The sequence below is a fragment of the Sus scrofa genome, chromosome 18 (genome assembly GCF_054392235.1).
Source record: "Sus scrofa isolate SSC_HxYL_T2T_F1_AM1 chromosome 18, Sscrofa_HxYL_maternal_Yorkshire_Landrace_v2.0, whole genome shotgun sequence".
NCBI classification, from domain to species: Eukaryota; Metazoa; Chordata; class Mammalia; order Artiodactyla; family Suidae; genus Sus; species Sus scrofa.
The window spans coordinates 24,737,404-24,759,063 of NC_139400.1; the positions used below are offsets into that span (position 1 = coordinate 24,737,404).

The following is a 21,660-nucleotide window of genomic DNA, read 5'->3' on the forward strand; positions in this document are numbered from 1 at the left end:
CCATGGCCATGATCTGTTTGTTTTGTAGATAGATCACGTGTGCCATATTTTAGATTCCACATAGAAGTGCTATCATATGGAGTTTGTCTCTCTTTCTGACTCACTTCACTTAGTGTGAGAATCTCTAGTTCCATCCATGTTATTGCAAATGACATTATTTTGTCCTTTTTGACAGTGGATGGTATTTCACTGTATATATGTACTACACCTTCTTAATCCATTCTTCTGTTGATGGACATTTGGGTTGTTTCCATGTCCTGGATATTGTAAACAGTGTTACAACGAACATAGGGATGCATGTATCTTTTTCAAGGAAAGTGTTGACCAGATATATGCCCAGGAGTGGAACTGCTGGATCAAATGGTGGTTCTATATTCAGTTTTCTGAGGTACCTCCAGACTGTTCTGCATAGCGGTTATACTAATTTACATTCCTACCAACAGTGAAGGAGGGTTCCCTTTTCTCTCCACATCCTCTCCAGCATTTGTTCTTTGTTGACTTGTTAATGATGGCCATTCTGACCAGTGTGAAGTGGTACCTCATTGTAGTTTTGAGTTGCATTTCTCTAATAATTAGTGATGTTGAGCATTTTTTCATGTGCCTGCTGGCCATCTGGATGTCGTCTTTGGAGAAATGTCTATTTAGGTCTTCTGCCTATTCTTCCATTGGATTGTTTGTTTTGTTGTTGAGGTATATGAGTTTGTTTTGGAAATTAAGCCTTTGTCAGTTGCATCATTTGCAAAGATTTTCTCCCATTCTGAAGGTTGTCTTTTCATTTTTTTATTGGTTTCCTTTGCTGTGTAAAAGATTTAGAGTTTAATTAGGTACCACTGGTTTATTTTCATCTTTATCATCATTATTGGAAGAGGTAGATCAAACAAGATGTTGCTCTGATTTATGTCAAAGAGCATTCTGCCTGTGTTTTCCTCTAGGAGTTTTATTATATCTGACCTTACATTTAGGTCTTTAATCCATTTTCAAGTTTATTTTTGTGTATGGTGTTAGAGAATGTTTTAATTTCATTCTTTTACATGTAGCTATCCAGATTTCCCAACTCCACATATTGAAGAGGCTATCTTTCCTCCACTGTATGTTCTTGCCTCCTTTGACATAGATTAGTTGACAATAGGTATTTGGGTTTATTTCTGGGCTTTCTATCCTGTTCCATTGATCTGTAGTTGTGTTTTAGGGCCCGTACCATACTGTTTTGAAGTCTATGGCTTTGTAGTATAATCTGAAGACAAAGAGCCCAAATCACCCAGTTCCATTTTTTTCTTTTCAATGTTGTTTTGACTATTTGAGGTCTTTTGTGTTTCCATACAAATTTTAAAATATTTTGTTCTAGTTCTATAAAGAATGTCATTGGCAATTTGATAGGGATTGTACTGAGTCTACAGATTGCCTTAAGTAGTACTGTCATTTTGACTATACTGATCCTTCCAATCCAAGAGCATGGTATATCTTTCCATCTGCATCATTGATTTCTTTCATCACCATCTTATAGTTTTCAGAGCACACGTCTTTGGTCTCTTTAGGTAGGTTTATTTCTAAGTATTTTATTCTTTTTGATGTGATGGTAAATGGGATGGTTTCCCTAATTTGTCTTTCTGATCTTTCATTCTTGGTATATAGGAATGTAATTGGTTTCTGTGTATTAATTTTGTATCCTGCAACTTTACCAAATTAGCTAATGTACTCTAACAGTTTTCTGGTAATGTCTTTAAGATTTTCTAGGTATAGTATCATGTCAGCTGCAAACAGTGATAATTCATTTCTTCTTTTCCAATTTGGATTCCTTTTCTTTTTCTTCTCTGATTGCAATGGCTAGGACTTCCACAACTATACTGAATAACACTGGTGAAAGTGGACATCGATATCTTGTTCCTAATTCAGCAGAAATGCTTTCAGTTTTTTACCACTGAGAAAGATTTAGCTGTGGTTTGTCATAAATGAATTTTATTATATTGAGGTAGTTCCCCTCTATGCCCACACTCAGGAGGATTTTTATCAGGAATGGATATTGAATTTTGTCAAAAGTTTTTTCTGCAGCTATTGAGATGATCATGTGGTTTTTATTTTTCCATTCATTGATGTGGTGTATCCTGTTGACAGATTTTCAGATATTGCAGAATTCTTGCATCCTGAAATAAATCTTACTTGATCATGGTGTATGATCTTATTAATATGTATTCAGATGCTATTTGCTAATATTTTGTTGAGGATTTCTGCATCTATCTGAGGTGATATTTGGCCTGTAATTTTCTTTTCTTTTTTTTTTTGGGTATCTGTTCAGTTTTGGTATCAGGGTGATGGTGGCTTCATAGAATTGAGCTTGGTAGTGTTCCTTCAGTTCTATTAATGTTTTAGACAGACTTAATTTCCCAACTCTATTTTGGTTTTCCTTACATTCTGTGTTAGGTAGCTCCTTTTGCATCTCTCTCACTTCCATTCACATAGCTTCCCAGTAACATTTCCTAGAGTTATATACTTCCTGCATACAACCACAAAATCTCAGTCACGTTCAACAATAAACACGTATTTTTGAGGCTGGCTGATCCCCACTAGGCAGCTCAGCTGATCCTAGCTGGATCCACCTATCTTTGACCCTCCTCCTGGGGCCAACATCATCATCATGGCAATGCAGAGGCATGACAGAGCATGCTCCCTGGCACAAGCATATTTCAAACCCCTCATGTCATGTGCTAACCATTAGCAAAAGCAAGAGGCCAAAAATCAAAGAAAAGGAAATATACGTCTCCCACTCAAGTGGAGAAGGAAGGGTGATAACTTTGAGCAATAATCTAACCTATCATATCATCTCGCATCTTTTGAGAAATGTCAACCTTAAGATTCCTAAATTTTTCCTTTTTCAAATAAATGCTTTTCTTTGAGACCTCAAGATAATGTTCATTTTCCATTATGCATACTCTATTTTTCCCTTATTTTTATAATGGAGTGTTTTTTGTTGGTGATGTTGTTGTTTTTTAATCCTTGCATGGGAAGATAACTATTTAGATTTGCTACTCTCCACCACATCTGCGGAAGGAATTTCCATAGCACTGATCCCACCCACCATTTGATGCTCCAAAGAGGAGCAGTTATTATATTCAGATCCAGTGCTCAAACTAAATCTCAGGTATACAACCCTCAGCTCGATTTTTGTGCCCAGTGGAAGACGATGGTGGCCATCTGCAGAAAAGAGATGGAAACTTCTCTTTCTTTTTCAGTCAGAGACCACGACCAAACTGAGGCATCACACACAAAGCTGTCAATTTTGGCTTGAACAGGATGGGACTTTACAGACTTCATTTCCAGCACGCACTGCTTACAGGGTTCCTCTCATCTACAGCCAGATGAAAAAGTACCTACAGCATGAAGTGCTAAACTGTATTTTAAAGGCATGGCGGGAGGACATGTGACATGCACAAGTTAATTGATACAGGTTCACAATGCCCATGTCCCACCCTCCTAAGAACTGACCTTATTCTCTACCAAATCTCCTCTAACCTAATCGATTTCCACCCAGGCCCTTAAACCCAGGAGCATCCTACCACAAGCGCAAGGATAAAAGAAAAGTGTTCTCTCTCAACCTCACCTGAGCTACTCCACAAAGAGGACTGGCTAAAGCTGAGCATACCCTTGAGTAAAAAAGAATCTTTTAACTTCCGTTCATACATCTCTATTTCTTAACTAGGCTGACTTCCCTATCCTAGTAAAGGACTTCTTTCGCTTCCTGAGATATATCAGAGTCTCTCCAACCTAGTACATTAAAGGCCCACAAGTAAATGTTTCTTATGCATCTTTACATGAAAGGACTACAAGATATGCGTGATGAGGGAATGAACAAATGGTGACTGTCGGCCTTTCAAAACATGGAGTATTTGCTACCCTAAAACCACCTTACATTTTCAGCGACAGTATGTTTCAAAAAGAAGTAAAATAAACTCCAGCAATATTCTGGCAAACAATTGATAGATATTCCTTAAAATTCTACACCGCCACAAAACTCCTCTTTAACTAACCTCATCCTCCCCTTTTCCTTGTTCTGCTGCACAACTCGGCTCGTGGACTTGATATAAAGGTGCCGGTGCAGTTCATCTATGAGAACCAAGTGAAGGTTCATCTTCTTGCTGTGAAGCTCCAACCTGAGGTCGCTCAGGCCTTCCACCTGGAGCAAGGGGCCCTCCAAAGACTCGACTGCTGACACCTGAAAAGAGAAAAAAATGATGAAGACAACTAAAAAATCTAGCACTGTTACTAAATATGAAGGACTACCTTTCAAAGATACTGTTAAGAGTTTATGAGAAACTTTTATCAGCATACATGGTACTTTGTTGAGTATAACGTGGACAGGCCCAGTCCTGCTCTTGAAGGAGACAGAATGCTGAGTAATTGTTTATTTTAATGGCCACACCTGCAGCATATGAACGTTCCCAAGCCAGGGACTGAAGACAAGCCAAAGCTGCAAACTACACCATAGCTGTACCAACGCTAGATCCTTTAACCTACTGCCCCAGACTGAGGATTGAACTTGTGCCTCCATAGCAACCCCAGCTGCTGCCATCAGATTCTTAACCCACTGTGCCATGGTGGGAACTCTCAGGAAGAAAACAATCTTGATCAACATGAAGGCATCAAGGAGTTTCTGTCATGGCTCAGCAGAAATGAATCTGACTAGCATCCGTAAGGACGCAGGTTCGATCACTGGCCTCACTCATCGGGTTAAGGATCTGGTGTTGCCGTGAGCTGTGGTGTAGGTTGCAGACACGGCTCGGATCCCACGTTGTGGCTGCGGTGTAGGTCGGTGGCTACAGCTCCAATTCAAACCCTAGCCCTGGGAACCTCCTTAGGCTGTGGATGCGCCACCCCCCCTCAAAAAAAAAAACTGCATGAAGACATCTAAAACAGCTCAGCAAAGCTGTACATACTATTAGTTCCCACACACATGGCCAAGTAAAATGACCTTCTGATTAAATAATTCATACTCTCCCAAGATTATTTATATCAATTTTTAGCCCAAGTTAGCATTTTAAGATAAAATAAAAGCACAAAATATCCATTTTTAAATAATTCTCATGATGATCATGAATCAGGGCTTGGTTAGCCTATGTCTACATGTGCGTTTAGATATAGTTAGTCACTCTTGCTCTTTCTTGTATTCACAGACACACAGAGGTAAATATATTTTTACATCAATGCTACAAGCAGAAAACAGCAGTGATCACCTCTCCTTGGAATAACCCAGTTTGACAGAAGAAACAGAATTTGAAAGGTGAACAGAAGATAAACCATGAAGAGGGAGTAAAATGCAACTTGGGAGATTTTAAAACAAAAAGGACTGATTGAATAAAAATGGTGTGAGAATGCCTACAACAGAGAAGACTCAGGGAACTTGGAATAATTCACTTCGAAACCAAAGTGAGAACTGCAAAGGGGAGAAGAACAAAAGTACTTATTATATAATCCCATTTATCCATGTATAGAAAATTTTATTCATATCTTTCTATATGTGAAGAGCTTATGTATTTATTAAAGAAAAAAAGAAGTGAGAAGTATACACTAGGTACTGTTCCTTGGGAGATTAAAAAAAAAATACCAAGACTGCTAATAATAACAATAGTTGCAGTATCAGTGGGAGTATTGGTAACAACAAGAACAATAATAATAATGCAGAAGTGATGACTACAAGCTGAACTCAGGGAGGAGAGCCCTACCAAGCTCCCCGAAGGAATTCAGGTGCAATGATTACGCTCCACTTTGGTTATGCATCTAAATATTTCTCACTTGCACAGGTAAACGTGATAACTAGTAACACTACTTCAGGGTAAATATAATTTATGGATATAAATAAGCACCCAAATGAAAAAGCATTTATACAAAAGCAATAAATAATAGAGCCATGAAACTTATCAGTGATCAAAAATGATGATCAGAGATCTACCCCAGTATATGCAGAGGGAAGTGAAATGCAACCAGAAGAGTGTGGGTAGTGAACAGAGAAGGCTTTGCAGCTACCAACTACAAACTGGGCTGAGATGGGGAAGAAAATGCAATGGCTTAGCCACAAACCCATCACTTGTTCTGTGATGTGCTATAATCAAATGGCATAGCAAATAAGTTTCCTTAAGTTACCCAGGACAGAATGGGGGAATGCAAAAGTGACAAGCCCTGGGCCAGCTCTGCCCTCTGAAGCCTGCCAGTTCATTTTCACGCCGACTTGCCCCTGTCCCTGCTATGAGAGCCCCTGGGCCTGGTGGGAGCAATTCCAAATAGAAAGGTAGCCTCACGAAATGACCAAAGTGTCCCCAAGGAGGAGAGAACAACAACAAATTCATTTACACTTATGCTCTAAAATGGATTTTAACTCCGGTCTCTAGCAGAGAAAAGAGGATGCATTAACCTTCAGTGACATCAAGACCCAGAAAATGAAAAATAATTTGGTAAACCACTGGCCCATCATGTAGCCTCATCCCTCACGGTAATTAAATCCAGCTGAGATATTTAAGCTTAAAAACCACCCACTGCACATCCACACTCCATTTGTTTGTAGGAATTTGCATGAAGACTTCTTTTTTTTTTTTTTCCCCCGTCTTTTGTCTTTTTAGAGCTGCACCCACAGCATATGGAGGTTCCCAGGCTAGGGGTCTAATCAGAGCTGTAGCTGCCAGCCTACACCACAGCCATAGCAATGCCAGATCTGAGCCACGTCTGCGACCTACGCCACAGCTCAGAGCAACACCAGATCCTTAACTCATTGAGCGAAGCCAGGGATCGAACCCTCAACCTCGTGGTTCCTAGTCGGACTCATTTCCGCTGCACCACCATGGGAACTCCAGCATGAAGATTTTTAACCCAAACAGCTCATGTTCCAAGTACAAAACTATAGGATAGTGTCAACTTTCAAGGCTACTTAAATTTTTCTTAAATGCGGGTAACGCAATTAGCATAGTGCCTGGCACATACCGAGCACTCGCTGTTTTTAACAGCAACTATTATGTGGACAAAGAAACTTCAGAGGGTGTTTCCAACATGTATTAATGAACAATTTCAATAAAGGTTACTTCCACCATAGAATCATGATTGACCACTCAAACAACAAACTTTCTGAATTGGTTTTGACCCAAAAATCCAAGCACAAGTACCATATATACAATCAAGGTAGTCTCAGAACTTCAAAGATTTGCAAACTTTTACGACAAATAGCATAGAGAATAACCTCTTATTTCTGTATGAAAGCACTTTATTTTCTGGCCTTCACAAATTAAAAGTCTCTTTACAAAGCTCCAATTATGGCAGCTAAGCAAGGTCACTGTCTTGCTCTACTCTAACCTAAGTGGTACTCAAACCAATTTGAAGAAAAGAGTTGTCAATGCTATTATTGCATCTCTAGAACATCAGTTTAGAAACCTGATATTTATCTTATGTGGTTTTAAGTAGCTTGTACCATGAGCCTAAACCTAAGGAAAATGTGGTGAGGCAGCAGTGAACCCAGGCACCACTGATGATGAATTCTGTAGTACTGGGGAGGAAAAGGGAAAATTTGGTTTCCAAGTATTTCATAACATTTAGCACTTACTGGAAGAGAAATCATTAAATGTCTATCTACGGTTAGAAATGTGCATAACTATTGATAAAAATACCAGTAACGGGGTTTTTTTTATCATATGGGAAGCAATCATTTTATAAATCATTTCACTGTGTTCCAAATGTAATGACTACATGTAACTGAGCAGGACCCTATGTGCCCTTTTCGGAACAAGATCCCCACCCCCACTGTCCCATGTCCTTTGCTTGTCTCTTGTCGATTAAAAAAAAAAAATTACTCAAATTATTATTTAGAGGAGTGAGAAAATCCAGAAAAAAAGGAAAACAGTCAGGCAAGACAAAATAATACTTTAGCCATGGACCTCCAGTTCCTGCTCAAAGACTATAGATAATACTCTGAGCTGTGTCCTTTGAGCCATTTTGCTGATACTGAAACCCCCGCCAGGGGGAAGAATTTAACTGCAGGCTGCCCAGAAGCACACAGACGCCAGACCAGTTGGAACCAGAAGGCTGATGTCTCTCGACCTCATCACCAACCGGTCAAAAGAATGTGCACGAGCTGATCATACACCCAGCGACTCCCCTCCCCTGACCTTGTCCTTAAAAACTTTTCCCTGAAAGCCTTCAGGGAGTTCAAGTCTTTTAAGCACAAGCTTCCCTAGACCCTTTCCTTGATGCCCTGCAATAAGGCCACAGTTCCTGTCACTACGGCCCAGTGTCAACAGACTGGCTTTACTGTGCACACGGGAGCGGACCCACATTTGGCCCAGTAACTTACAGAGCACTTTATTTTTTTATTATTTTTTGCCCACACCTGGGGCATGTGGAAGTTTGAGGCCAAGGATCGAACCTGTTCTACAGCAGCAACATGAGGTGCTGCAGTGGTAACACCAGATCCTTAACCAACCCACTGCGCCGCAAGGGAAACTCCCAGAACGCTTTCTAAATAAATCACTGATGAAACATCAAGAGATGCAGGTGGATTAAAGGGGGCAGTTAATAGGTTATTTGAGAAATAATGAAAATCAGGTTCAGAAGTCTAACACACAACAATGAATCATATCATAGTATATACCAAAGTGACAGGATGAGATACTGCAGGAGTTCCCGCCGTGGCTCAGGGGAAACGAATCTGACTCATATCCGTTAGGATGCAGATTTGATCCCTGACCTCTCTCAGTGGGTTAAGGATCCGGCATTGCCGTGAGCTGTGGTGCAGATGGCAGACGCAGCTCGGATCTGGCATTGCTGTGGCTGTCGTGTAGGCCAGCGGATACAGCTCCGATTCAACCCCATGGATGTGGCTCTAAAAAGACGAGAAAAAAAAAAGGTCCTGCCAATGCAAGATCAGACAGACAACACACAGTGGAACAGTCCACTGGTGAACGCTATGTATCTGCTCACAGATGGACGCCATGAATAGCGTGGTCCCAAATGATCTCTCCCATGACCTTCTAGAATTCTCAGCTCTGCTGCACCATTTCTTAAAGGTAGATTACACCATAATGAGCCAACTACATGTGTTTGGAAGTTTTCTTACACATATTTTCAAAAATTAATTGGGGAGGATAAAGGGGGAGTGGGTACTGACAACAGGGCATTTTTTCACAGAACATCTTTTCTGGTTTTTTTTTGGGGGGGGGTTGGGGTCTTTTTGTCTTTTTAGGGCCACACCTACAGCATATGGAGGTTCCCAGGCTAGGGGTCGAATTGGAGCTACAGCTACCAGCCTACACCACAGCCACAGCAATGCCAGACCCTTAACCCGCTGATCCAGGCCAGGGATTAAACCCACAACCTCATGGTTCCTCGGCGGATTGGTTTCCACTGTGCCACAGTGGGAACTCCAGAACATCTATTATAATGTTCTACTTTAATCTAGAGATCTACTTTAGATCTTTAATGTTCCACTCATCAGAGCTGGAAACTGCTCACAGGGGTAACAGCAATCTGTTTTGGAGCTGAAAACAAGAATTTCTCTTAGGGTTATGAAAAGAAGCAAACATCTACAAAATGTTTTCAGACATGATAGTGAACAGGATAGTATGTTTCACTGTTAGAAACCTATCCATTTAAGAAAACAGCCATCTGAAAAACTACTTCTATAAATCAAAAAATAGGTCAAGGGGTTATTAATAGAATGTACATAATCAAGAATTGTCTGGCGTTTCAACAAATTTTGCCCTGAATTGAGACATGAGTCTACAACAAAGGAAATCTTTGTCATTAGGAACGACAGCACCCTTTAATTTTCTTTCCCAAATGCCCACTTCTCAACTGCATTTTAGGTTCAGGTGGGAAATAATTATTTCATAGTGAAGCATTTGTCCTCTGCCGGTCTTGCTCAAGCTGATTAGGTGAACAGATCTAGTTGTGTGCTTTAACATGAACCAGTGGGAGTTTTCGTGGAACGCCAAAGTTGGCCATGCTCAACAGCTGCTTAAATGAAGAAATGCTGGAAGAGAAAGTACCCATTTTTATTTTAGCTGGAGGAGGTGAGATATACCAAGGTAAAGGAGAATACTAACTCTTTCTAAAGAGAATAAAGGTTCAAGCCAAAACAGAAGAACACCTTTTAAGCACAAACAAAACCAATTTAGAAAAGGTCTGTTAGCTAATAAAAATGCTTATTTTGGCAACAATGTTCCCTAAAGAAAGCAAGTGTGTTGCCCCTGTTGGGTCCAAAACAATTATTTCCTTTAGGACTTTGATGATGACATCTTTCCAAAATGTTCTATTACTTTTCAACAGGTCAGGACGTTTCCCTTAAAGGAGTATTTTTCTTATAAAACAACATAACCACTCCGAAAATGTTGCCTTGGCCCAACTTACATATGCAGTAGAAAGATACAAAATAAAAATATTTCAGGAAACAAATCTGAGTCTATCCATGAGGTCCCTGGCTTTGCTCAGTGTGTTAAGGATCCAGCATTGCTGTGAGCTGTGGTGTAGGTCATGGACTCGGCTCAGATCTGGCGTTGCTGTAGCTGTGGTGTAGGCCGCCAGCTGGAGTCCTGATGGGACTCCTAACCTGAGAACTTCCATATGCCGCAGGTGCAGCCCTGAAAAGACAAAAAAAAAAAAAAAAAATTTTTTTTTAATCAAAATAAGGATATTCCAGAGAATTGATAGCTTCCCATATGTATTTAAGACACAAGTTAAATTTTTTGAACAATCTCAACTAAATAAGGCCACTAAAAATCTCTGGCCATGAACGGGAGATTGACTTAATATCCAGGTCATATGTATGCTTCCCATATGTATTTAAGACGCAAGTTAAATTTTTTGAACAATCTCAACTAAATAAGGCCACTAAAAATCTCTGGCCATGAACGGGAGATTGACTTAATATCCAGGTCATATGTATGCTTCCCATATGTATTTAAGACGCAAGTTAAATTTTTTGAACAATCTCAACTAAATAAGGCCACTAAAAATCTCTGCCCTGGAACGGGAGATTGACTTAATATCCAGGTCATTGGCCTGCTGCCCCTGGGCCCCTGAACTGGAGGAAGGCCAACTCTGGTGTCTTTAGTCCCTCCTGCTCAAGACAGCCCTCCACCTACAATTCTCCGCATTCAGGCCCAGGGTGTCCCGGATGAGCCCAAGATGTCTCCTCCTGGATCTCGACGCAAGATGTTCACCACCAGGAATCCTGAGTCACTCACCAAACATCTCCATTTAGCCTCATTGTATTTCCCGAAGATAGATTTTACTCTTCACCAGAAACTGGTCAAAGAAACCAAAAGCAGGTTAAAAACAAAAACACAGGATTTCCTTTTCAGTTTGAAATTTGAACCCTATGATACTGCTGTTTTCTTGAGTCAAAAATGATCAACTATTGCAGTTCCCCTTGTGGCACAGGGGAAACGAATCCGACTAGGAACCATGAGGTTGCGGGTTCGATCCCTGGCCTTGCTCAGTGGGTTAAGGATCTGGCATTACCGTGAGCTGTGGTGTAAGTCCCACACTCGGCTTGGATCTGGCATTGCTGTGGCTCTGGCGTAGGCCGGCAGCTACAGCTCCAAGTGGACCCCTAGCCTAGAGACCTCCATGGGTGCGGCCCCTAAAAAGGCTGTGGCCTTACATAGAGCCCTACATGTAACTGCATAGGGAAACTAAGAACAATTTTACTTGCACAATATAATCCTATTACATGTATATGATTCTAAAAAACAAGCATGTGACCCCAAAGAGTTTTGTTCACAAAAATCCTATTAAATATAAACTTGATAAAGGCAATCCATCCAAGGCTCAGGGCTATCATGGGGGTTTCAAGGAGTCTTAGAGGATCTGGAGGAAAAACAGAATCCCTGATCCCAGGTGCACTGGAGAAGACTGAGAGATTTCTGGCTCCCTCAGGTTCGGCCAGCCCTTTGACTGAAGGCCTCAGGTCTACTGAGTTTGGTACTGAAGGCAGACGTCCCAAGAAAGCTGCATCACAGCGTGGAAAGCAACATAACGTCTCTTCTGTCCGAGGAAATTTTGGTGACTCCAATTTGCTCTGGTTTCAAAGCCTTCCTGTGACCCCTCCTTCCTCTTTCCTTCTTCTCCCAGTAACATTTTGTTTCAAATTAGCCAATGGAGATGAATGTGCGCCCTGACCTGACCACTGGGATGGGGACGGGTACATCACCTGCCTTAGGGATAAATAGGGGAGGGTCTTTCCTTCTTCGCACGTGCTTTTTGAGCCCCCGCGCCCTCTTGCAGAGGTCAAGAGACTTGTTGAGATCTCCCCGTGTTCAGGTGTCTCATTTTCCCACACTGACAATCTGAGCCACATCCCCAACAACAGGAGCAAGGCCCAGTGCCTGGAGCAAGAACACGTCTCCAACCCCACCCCCAACTCCTCTGCTTGGGGCCAGTCACCGGGGATCAAATCAATCGGGCCATCAAAAAAGCCCATTCTTAAAGTCAGTTTGCTAACGTAATATTGATCAGCCCCATTCAGGTGCCCCTTCCTCTCCCTCAGGAAACCCAATAGCTGTGATGCAGACCCAGCAGGCTCTCACCACTCAAACAGGATGTTGTCCACCTCCATTCCCCCTTCGGTGTCGCCAGGGTTATTGCCTGTTTTTATTTAATAAACCTTCATCAGCTCAAATGAAGGGTTGTTATTAGTTGAGCTAACAGCCAAATGATAATGCTCCGGAGAGATATCAGTGCTTGCTGGTGCATTAACAAAGAGAGGAGAAGGGCTGAGGTCAAGCACGTGTCAATGTAAATGAGGCGATATTAGGTACTAAAGGCTTAATGCAATAGACTGCCTGGGAGATAATGGAATTTACAGGATAAAGCAAATGAGATGAAGTTATTGATAAGTGAAGGAAGGGGGGGCTGTAAACTAAAGTGCTGTCAAAGAAAAGGCCTTTTACACATGAATTTCTTTCAAGGATCTTCAAATCTATCTCAGAAAGCAAAACTCAAAAAGATCAACTTCGATTTCCAACTTCATGAAAGAGCTCATCCTGTAACTGCTGGTGAAATGTTTATTCTAAAAGCAGACCACCTATTCACTCTTTTTAAGATTTCTTTGGGGTTCTCCCAAATTTTCTGGTTTTTCGTAAACAGGGCACACTACCAGATATAATTCTCATTTTATGAGAAAAAAAGCATATTATAAAGCAAACCTTTTTTTTTTTTTCCCCTCCTTTTGTAAAGTATAGGAAACCAAGTCTTCAGTCCAAGCTTCACGGAATGACAGTATCTAAGAAATGAAATGTAAGCATTTTCCATTGTAAGGGGCCTTTAAAAGTTAACACTGAGGCCCCAACCCCAATTTTACAGACTGGAAAAAAAAAGGTGAGGCCCAGAAATGTACTTCTCTTCTTAACCTTTATGTTTCTTTCAAATTATACAAGTAATAGATGTTCGACCAAGAAGACAAGAACAACAAAACTGAGGCAGGAGATAGATGGGCTCCAGGATAGACATTTACAACCAGCTTCTTGTTTCCACTTCTTGAGGCAGGAGATGGTTGGGTTCTGGGATAAACATCTACAATTTACAACCAGCCACCTGTCTATACTTCAAGACAGAACTAACAACAGGTGTAAGGCAAATAAATGGTACGTGTCTTCGGTGAACTTGTTAAACAATGGTAATGACAGGATCAAAAGACCTGCTTGGGCAAAAGGTCAAGAGGTCACATACTTCCCATCCTCAGGTCAGGGAGACCCCCAACTACACATGCGCAAAAAGACCCCTCCAGGTCAGAAAGGGAGGGGGCACCAGGCCATAGTAAGTCTAGATAACCTTCCTGCCATGCTCATCTTTGGAATTCATCTTGGCCAAAAGAGGCACAGGCAGATCAGGGGAGGGCCCTGGGTCTGGGGTGGTGTCAAAGATAAAAAGGCAATTGGCCAAAGGAAGACAAAGACTTGGAAAAAGTGTCTGTATGTGACTTAAATCACCTCTCTGGCACACTCCTCACTCAGGGGGATGCCTGCACCCTCGCTTCCCCTTTGGGAAGCTTTGCTTCTGCCTTAAAATATGTATTACAAAATAAACTAATTCTCTGTGGGCTCCACCACATGTTGTACTGTGTTTCTAACAATAAACTCTTTTTACAGTATGTGTCTCCTCAAAACATTCTTGCTTTCAACAGGGCACAAGAGTCAGGGCAATTCTGCTTTCAGCCTCCAGCTGGTCTAGTGGCTAGGATTCCTGGTTTTCATCCAGGCTCCTCAGGTTCATTTCCTGAGCAGAGAATTAAGATCTCGCTTCAAGCCATCACCCACTGCTGTCTCTCCAAGATCAGAATTACGAAGCAAAAAAAAAAAAATCCCCATTTTTACTAATTTTATAAAGTAATATATTTTAACCTGATTCCTTCCAATCATTTTTCCACGGGCAATTTTTACAAAAATATTGTTATTCTTAAATATGCTTTTCTCACTTGGCAATGCATTGGGAACATCTTCCCACCACTAAACATATGATGTTTCGTGTTTTCCTACTAGTTCATAATATGAATATTTCTCAAATGACCTAAATCAACTCCCCATCACTTAGGAATTGATAATTTTTACTTCCATAAATCTTAGTGTGATAATTATCTTAGTATACATTCCCTGAATACCTCAGAGTTAAAATGCTTAATTCCTTCCCCAAAATAACAGTCAAGAAGTAGAATTCCAAGTGCAAAGTTATGCAGACATTTAGGGCTTCTAATGCATAACGCCAAATTAGAGCCTTATTTTGTTCTAAATGGACTTACAAGAGATTTGTTCACAATCACTTTCATGATGAAATGAAACTGTACCTCACACCTTGTAAGATAAGAATTGTAATTGCTTATGGAAAAGCTCATGAAAGAAAACCCTTCTTTGTTCTTAATCTTATGATCCCTTCAATTCTCGGTTCCCATCAGTGCTCCATAAAGAGAGCATTAAAACCTAGGTTTCTACTCTCTAAAATCCAAGAGAAGAGACAACTGGGCAAGATATTTGCATTTTTAACAAGTGTCCCAAAGTCACTTGCCTTTGTCATCTTATTTGTTATTTGAGGAAGAGAAAAATTTACACAATACTCTCCTCTGAAGGGTTGGCAAAGAGGTCTCTGTAAATCATTTTAGGGTCACCTAAGTGAATCAAGACAATTTCACCCACACTTGGCAAAAGCCCCAAATCCATTAGAAATGATCAGCATTTCTGTGGCTCTTCACCAACATCAACTCTTAAAATCCCACAACAGAATGTGAAATGACAACGGCTTTTTTTCATTCTAAGAGCTAGGCAATCGTAAGTAATTTGTATCAGGATGAATCAGATTTTTTTATTAGGGCCACACCTGCAGCATATGGAAGTTTCCAGGCTACAGGTAAAATAGGAGCTACAGCTGCCTGCCTACACCACAGCCATGGCAATGCCAGATCCGAGCCGCATCTGCGACCAACACCGAAGCGTGAGGCAATGCTGGTTTCCTTAACCGGCTGAGCGAGGTCAGGGATCAAATCCACACCATCGCAGGCACCATGTCAGGTTCTTAACCCACTCAGCCACAGTGGGAATTGATCAGAGAAGACTTCTTTCTTTAGCAAACTCCCCCTGTCTTGTCAAGGTCAAGCAGAAACTACCGACCCGCATCCGCAGACCACCATCAAGTTGAGAGAGGGGACGCCCAGCAACGACAGTGTGTTCCCACCTGCAATTTATGCATTTATTGGGTCCCCAACTGGCCACAGACTGACCAATCAAAACCTTGTTCAAGCGAGTCCCTAGGTAAGGCTAAAACCCGAAATGTGATGGAGGATATCAGCAAAGGACTTGTGTATTATTCCTGACTGAGGTCATTCCTCCTACAAACTCAAGTGTGAAAATGTTTGTGCATGTGCATAGAGTTAATCTGATTAAAACATTCCTACCCTAGTGATCGCAGCACTGTCCAATGCAACAAGCCCCAGACTACCACTTTTTCTTTTCACCTGGCCCTGTGTGACAGTGATGACAACAATGCTACCTACCCCACCCAAATTTGTATACCGCCGCTCTATTTCACAAAGCACTGTACCCATACAAAATTTCATTTTATTCTCACCATCACTCTATAATGTAGACAGGGTAAGTAGCTGTATAGCCACTCTACAGAAGAGGCTACTGAGAAAGTGATGCATTTATCTAAGCTTACAGAATGGGGGGCTTGTTGGGTTGGGACTAGACTTAAGAACGTCTGGCTTTTCGACACATTTTGTTTTCATCATACCATGTTGGACCTAGCCACCACTGACCCATAAACAAATCTGTACTCCAATTTCAATCCATTAAATCCCAGCAGTAAGATAAAAACACAGTACAGGTACAGAAATCAGAGCACCAAGACGACGGCTTCAAAAAGTTCAAGTCATCCCAAACCTGATGAGCATCTCGTTTAATCATTAGAGCATCTCATTTAATCATTAGACAAAACACACTGACCAAATATTCCAGCTAAAAAATCTGAATAAGAGCCAAATAACCATCAGCTCAATCCAAAATCTGCAACAGAAGATAGCAATACAGCAACTTAGGTCAACATACAACTACTCCATGTCAATGTGAATATCACCATGTGTGTCTTATGCAGTATTTGCTTTCTATGTACCAGTTAGAGCAGGTGTTAAATGAAGTCAGGGACAATTAGTTTTAGCCTATTGCACAGTAGAGGGCATACCCTCCATTAATGGTTCCAGGTTTGTCTCAACACTAGAATCACCTGGAGAATGCCAAAAACTACTCAAACTAGGGTGTCCCATCCCTCAGAAATTTCAATGTAATCCATCAGTCTTCTAGGGTGTGACCAGGCTTTAGGATTCTTAAAAGATCCCCTAATGTGCAGAGTTTGGGAATCACTGCCCCACAGCCAGGTGAGCCAGTTAAAAACTGCTGAACCTTATGAGATTAGTGTAGTAAAACAGAATTTCTATTTGCTTTAAAATAAAAGAGGCAAATGAAGAGCAGATTAAAAAAAAAAAAAAAAAAAAAGCAAACTACAACACAAGGAAAGGTATTACAGTAACCCAGTGCCTATCGGTGTGGCTTTTAAAAACCTGAGCCTGCAAAAACAAAGTCAAGGGCATTGAGCAACAAGAAAAATAGTTACTGCAAAGCCCTGTGCTTTCATTCTCGAGAAGAAAAATAATGCTGCCACACCGAAGTTACTTAATTTAGGACACAAAAACTGAGGCTACTCACTTAATATCTTTCCTTTCCGGCTTTTTCTTAATCTTTTTGCAAAGAAATTTAGATCTAAGTATTTGAGGGAATGCAGGGGTCCCAAATGCAGTCAAGAGCAGGCACAGCTGACTCCCCCGATTTAAGCAGCAAGCCAGGAGTTCCCATCATGGCTCAGCAGTAACGAAACCGACTAGTATCCATTGGGCTGCAGGTTCAATTCCTGGCCTCGCTCAGTGGGTTAAGGATCCAGTATTGCTGTGAGCTGTGGTGTAGGTCACAGATGCAGCTCAGATCTGGCCTTGCTGTGTTTGTGACATAGGCCTGCAGCTGCAGCTCCGATTGGACCCCTGGCCTGAGAACTTCCATATGCCACAGGTATAGCCCCCAAAAGCAAAAATAAATAAATAGCAAACCAGGAGTTCCCTTGTGGCTGAGTGGGTAAAGGATTCAACCCTATCATTGCTGTGGCTCTAGTTACAGCTCTGGCATGGGTTCAGTTCCTGGCCCAAGAACTTCTGCATGACACATGCGTGGCCCAAAAAAAAAAAAGCAAACCACACATACTACTCTTCTCCCACAACCAGTATTCCCGAATCCCCTACCTTGTTGTACTGATCAGGATGTGAGATGCTGTTTCTTCATCATCTGTTTCTTCCTACTAGTATGTAAGCTCCCTCATGATTGAGGCCACCTTCACAGATCCATATACATATAACACAAGAGATCAGCAATGGCACAGTGACATTCATCTGTCTATCAAAATATGTGCCAAATTCTTCCTGACTAATTATTAGTACAGAATATTGGCTTTCAAATCAACATTCCACACTAGGAACAGATGGGCTTTAATGGCGGCTATTTCATTATTGATCACTGATATATTTTTTATCATGTTGCAGAAAAATCTATATGGAATCTTGAAACATCTCTGCAATCACTGAACCACTTTCAGATTAAGTCCAGGAAGTTCACTATAATGTCCAGCTCCTGTATTTATAGTGCTTTCACCTCAATACCATTCCCAGAGTCATGATGGGAAAAAGCAGTCCTGTGACATCTCAGAAACTTTCAGGTCACAAGAAAGGGATATGCATTTTGGCCTTTTTTCTTACTTTCAGGCACTGAACCATTTCATATTGGATGCATGACCACCCATTCCCCACCCATTTTCTAAGAAAAGAGGAATTAGTCTATTCGCTCGTGACATAGAAGGACCAATGAGGTGCCAGAAAAACTATCTAAGGACTGTCAGAAACAAAGCTTAACCTCAACTATTCTACTACTAAAATCAACGTTTTTTGATAAGCTGCCTCCGACAGTGAACCGGCTTACATCTAATGACAACACCCAACAGATTAACACATGTAGTTACCTAAGACTAGACTTTACAACAAAATGATCTTGGATAGTTTACAAGCAAATTATATTGTTTATAATTAGACAGTCAACAAGTATCCAACAAACATATACTTGATGTAAGCAGAAGAGTTGACTGATGACAATCTTAAATTGGTTCATGCCAATTTCCCAGAATACAGCATATAACCTTGGGGTCTTGGTCATGCATCTGCGTATGTATTAGAGCAGACTAGACTTGTTCCCTGAGACATGATCTCTGACTGTAAGACTTCCTTAACCTTATAAAATGTGGGGTAGGTAGTCTTTCATTCAGCCCAATGTCCATGTTGGGCAAGAAGAAAAGGAATCAAAACGGCCTAACCTAGGGAGTTCCCATTGTGGCTCAGTGGAAATGAATCTGACTAACATCCATGGGGATGCAGATTTGATCCCTGGCCTTGCTCAGTGGGTTAAAGATCTGGCTGTGAGCTGTGGTGTAGGTCGCAGATGCAGTCTGGACCCTGCATTGCTGTAGCTGTGATGTAGGCCGGCAGCTACAGCTCCGATTAGACCCCTAGCCTGGGGACCCCCATATGCCAAGGGTGCGGCCCTGAAAAGACCAAAAAAAAAAAAAAAAAAAAAAAGCTGTTTAACCTACCCAGCCCTACTTCAATTCCTATCAGCTCAAAACCTGTACAACTCAGACTGGGTTTTGAGGGCATAAATGGGAGCAAGTACTGTATCCTTTCCTACACTATCAGTAAAAATAATCAATTACAAATAACATTCCTAAGGTCTTACTATATATACTGTGGGAACTTCATACGTATAGCTTTGTATTTCATTTAATCCCTTCAACAACCCTTGGGGGCATTTATCATTCTCAACTCCAACTTTCAGACAAGTCAAATTAACTATTTAGCCCCAAGTCACTCAGCTAGTAAGAGTCAAAGCTAGGATTTCAAGCACAGGTCCATGGGCCCACTAAGGCCCATACGGACATTCACACCCTTGACTGTTGGCCAACAACTGCAAAAGATCTTGTAAACTAAAAATACTACAAGTACACTTATTTTTATTATACAATCTTAGGAAACCATGCAATCAAATAGCTGAGAGTTCCCATCATGGCTCAGTGGTTAATGAACCCAACTAGTGCTCCTAAGGATGAGGGTTCGATCCCTGGTCTCGCTCAGTGGGTTAAGGATCCAGCATTGTCATGAACTGTGGTGTAGGTTGCAGAAGTGGCTTGGATCTGGCATTGCTGTAGCTGTGGCGTAGACGGGCAACTGCAGCTCCAATTCAACCTCTAGCCTGGGAACTTCCATATGCCAAAGGTGCAGCCCTAAAAAGAAAAAAAAAAAAAAAAAAAAGCTGTTTGACTTTCCTAATCCCAGATGTGGCCACATTTTCATAGGGTAAGTGAATTAATCCTGCTATACCATTCACTCAGCAAAGCACTCTGGAATCCTCTGGGAAGAAGGCTGCTAACAAAAATATGTTATTATAATTATAATAATCCTTATCTTACTATACAGATATGGATTCTATTCTGAAAGGCCTATCAATAAAAAAGACAAAAATGATCAAGAGACCTTAAAAATCTCTACTATCTCAGGAAGCCTTAGAAAAGAAAAATATTATTTTAGTTATACGCCTTGTGACTGTCAGCTAAAGTGCTTCCCAACTACTCACACTGGCTTGGTTTCCACTGATTGAATGCAATTATGAATTGACTTCTAGGGGTGGATACATCAGAACCTGTGTGAGTGGTTTTCAAAGCTCATCTGTGCAATTTCAGTTTGACGCAGACTTCCACACAAATTCTCCTTTTAAAAAAAAAAGTTCATAAAAATATTGACTATCATGAAATACCTTCCTGGGTACCTCATGCCACTGGGAAGAAGCTATTATTCTTATATTAATAATTCTTCCCAGAATTAATCAGTCATTGTACATTAGAACCAGCAGCTGGAGTGTTTTGAGTGATAATGAAACCTGTAACAAGGCATCTTCAGCCGTCTTTTCAAGACAATAAGGGAATTAAAATTTCAATTTAAATGCAGAGGTTTGAAACACGCTTCACTGGCAAAATTACTTCAATTAATGTGAGTGGAATACAAAGGACAGACGGCAGAAATGTGATGCAGCAACCAGAAATTCGGTCATTAACGGGCTTGCATCAATCCGGCACCACGACTGCAAAGGTCTAATTTAAACCATACATATCACAAAGCTACAGGCTCCAGTATTAATCAACTCTCTGATTTCAACGTGACGGATACAGGCTTCTCGTTGGGTCACTTCTAGCTTTTCATAAGCTAACCACAGCTGTTTACCTTGAAGGAGGAAACAAAAGGCCATGCCTATTTGCAGACATTCCCCTGTCATGACAATTTCATTATTTTAGGCAGTGCTCAGGTTATCATATCCAAAGAAATAAATATCCCATCTAGCAGCCAAGTCTATAGCTCTCAGCCCATTCTGATGGGGAAGCAGGAATTGGAGGCGCTGACAAGAGCCACGGGTCACCACTGATTTATTTACTCTGGATTTATTAACTTGAGTAGGGATTAAATTACTGGGCATCTGCACCTGCCTTAAAATGGAAATGCAAAAGCTTCTGATAAACAGATCCAAGGAAATCAGAAGGTTTTGAAAGACTAGATTGTCCTGTCTTCACTTTCCTCCAATGTCTCAGCAAAGATTTCCATTTGGACCCTTGAGACGCCTTAAGTAGATTTTACTTCTAATAGCACATAGCCACGGGGAAAGGAAATAGGATTATTTGCTCCTATGAAGTCCAATGAAAAAGCAATTATGGACCTTACTGTTCACTCTTATATACAAGGGGCCAAATTGAAGAATATTTCTTTTGAGCATGCTTTAAGTCCTACCTTTATGAAATCTTCCTGTATATTAGGATATGCTAAGCTTCTAGGTCCTTCAAAGCAACTACCTCATCTGCAAAATGGGGAGGCTATCAGAAAGCTCTCTCTCACATGGGCTCCTGAAAATGCAAAGTGTTAACAAATGCAACATACTTACAAGGATACCAGCACACAGGGAGGGCTGAATACATATTAGCTACTATTATAATTATACTGTTTTTGTTGTTCATTTC

General features: G+C 41.0%; 1 protein-coding gene and 1 long non-coding RNA gene across 10 annotated transcripts in view; both read right to left on the reverse strand.

The window, feature by feature from the left end:
• EXOC4 (exocyst complex component 4) overlaps positions 1–21,660 on the reverse strand; it is a 799,095-nt gene that overhangs the window by 735,819 nt on the left and 41,616 nt on the right. For all 9 annotated transcript variants that reach the window (XR_014833792.1, XR_014833790.1, XR_014833791.1 and 6 more), the window contains exon 4: positions 4,023–4,207. Coding sequence is in view for 1 of the 9 variants with exons in the window: in XM_021078821.2 (XP_020934480.1) it covers positions 4,023–4,207 (185 nt within the window). In the remaining 8 variants the exon portion in view is untranslated. The remainder of the gene's footprint in view (positions 1–4,022; positions 4,208–21,660) is intronic.
• On the reverse strand, positions 8,553–19,116 carry LOC146394938 (uncharacterized). Its single transcript, XR_014833824.1, has 2 exons — positions 10,977–19,116; positions 8,553–10,771 (listed from the first exon to the last, which is right to left on the reverse strand). It is a non-coding gene; the product is annotated as an uncharacterized LOC146394938 (long non-coding RNA).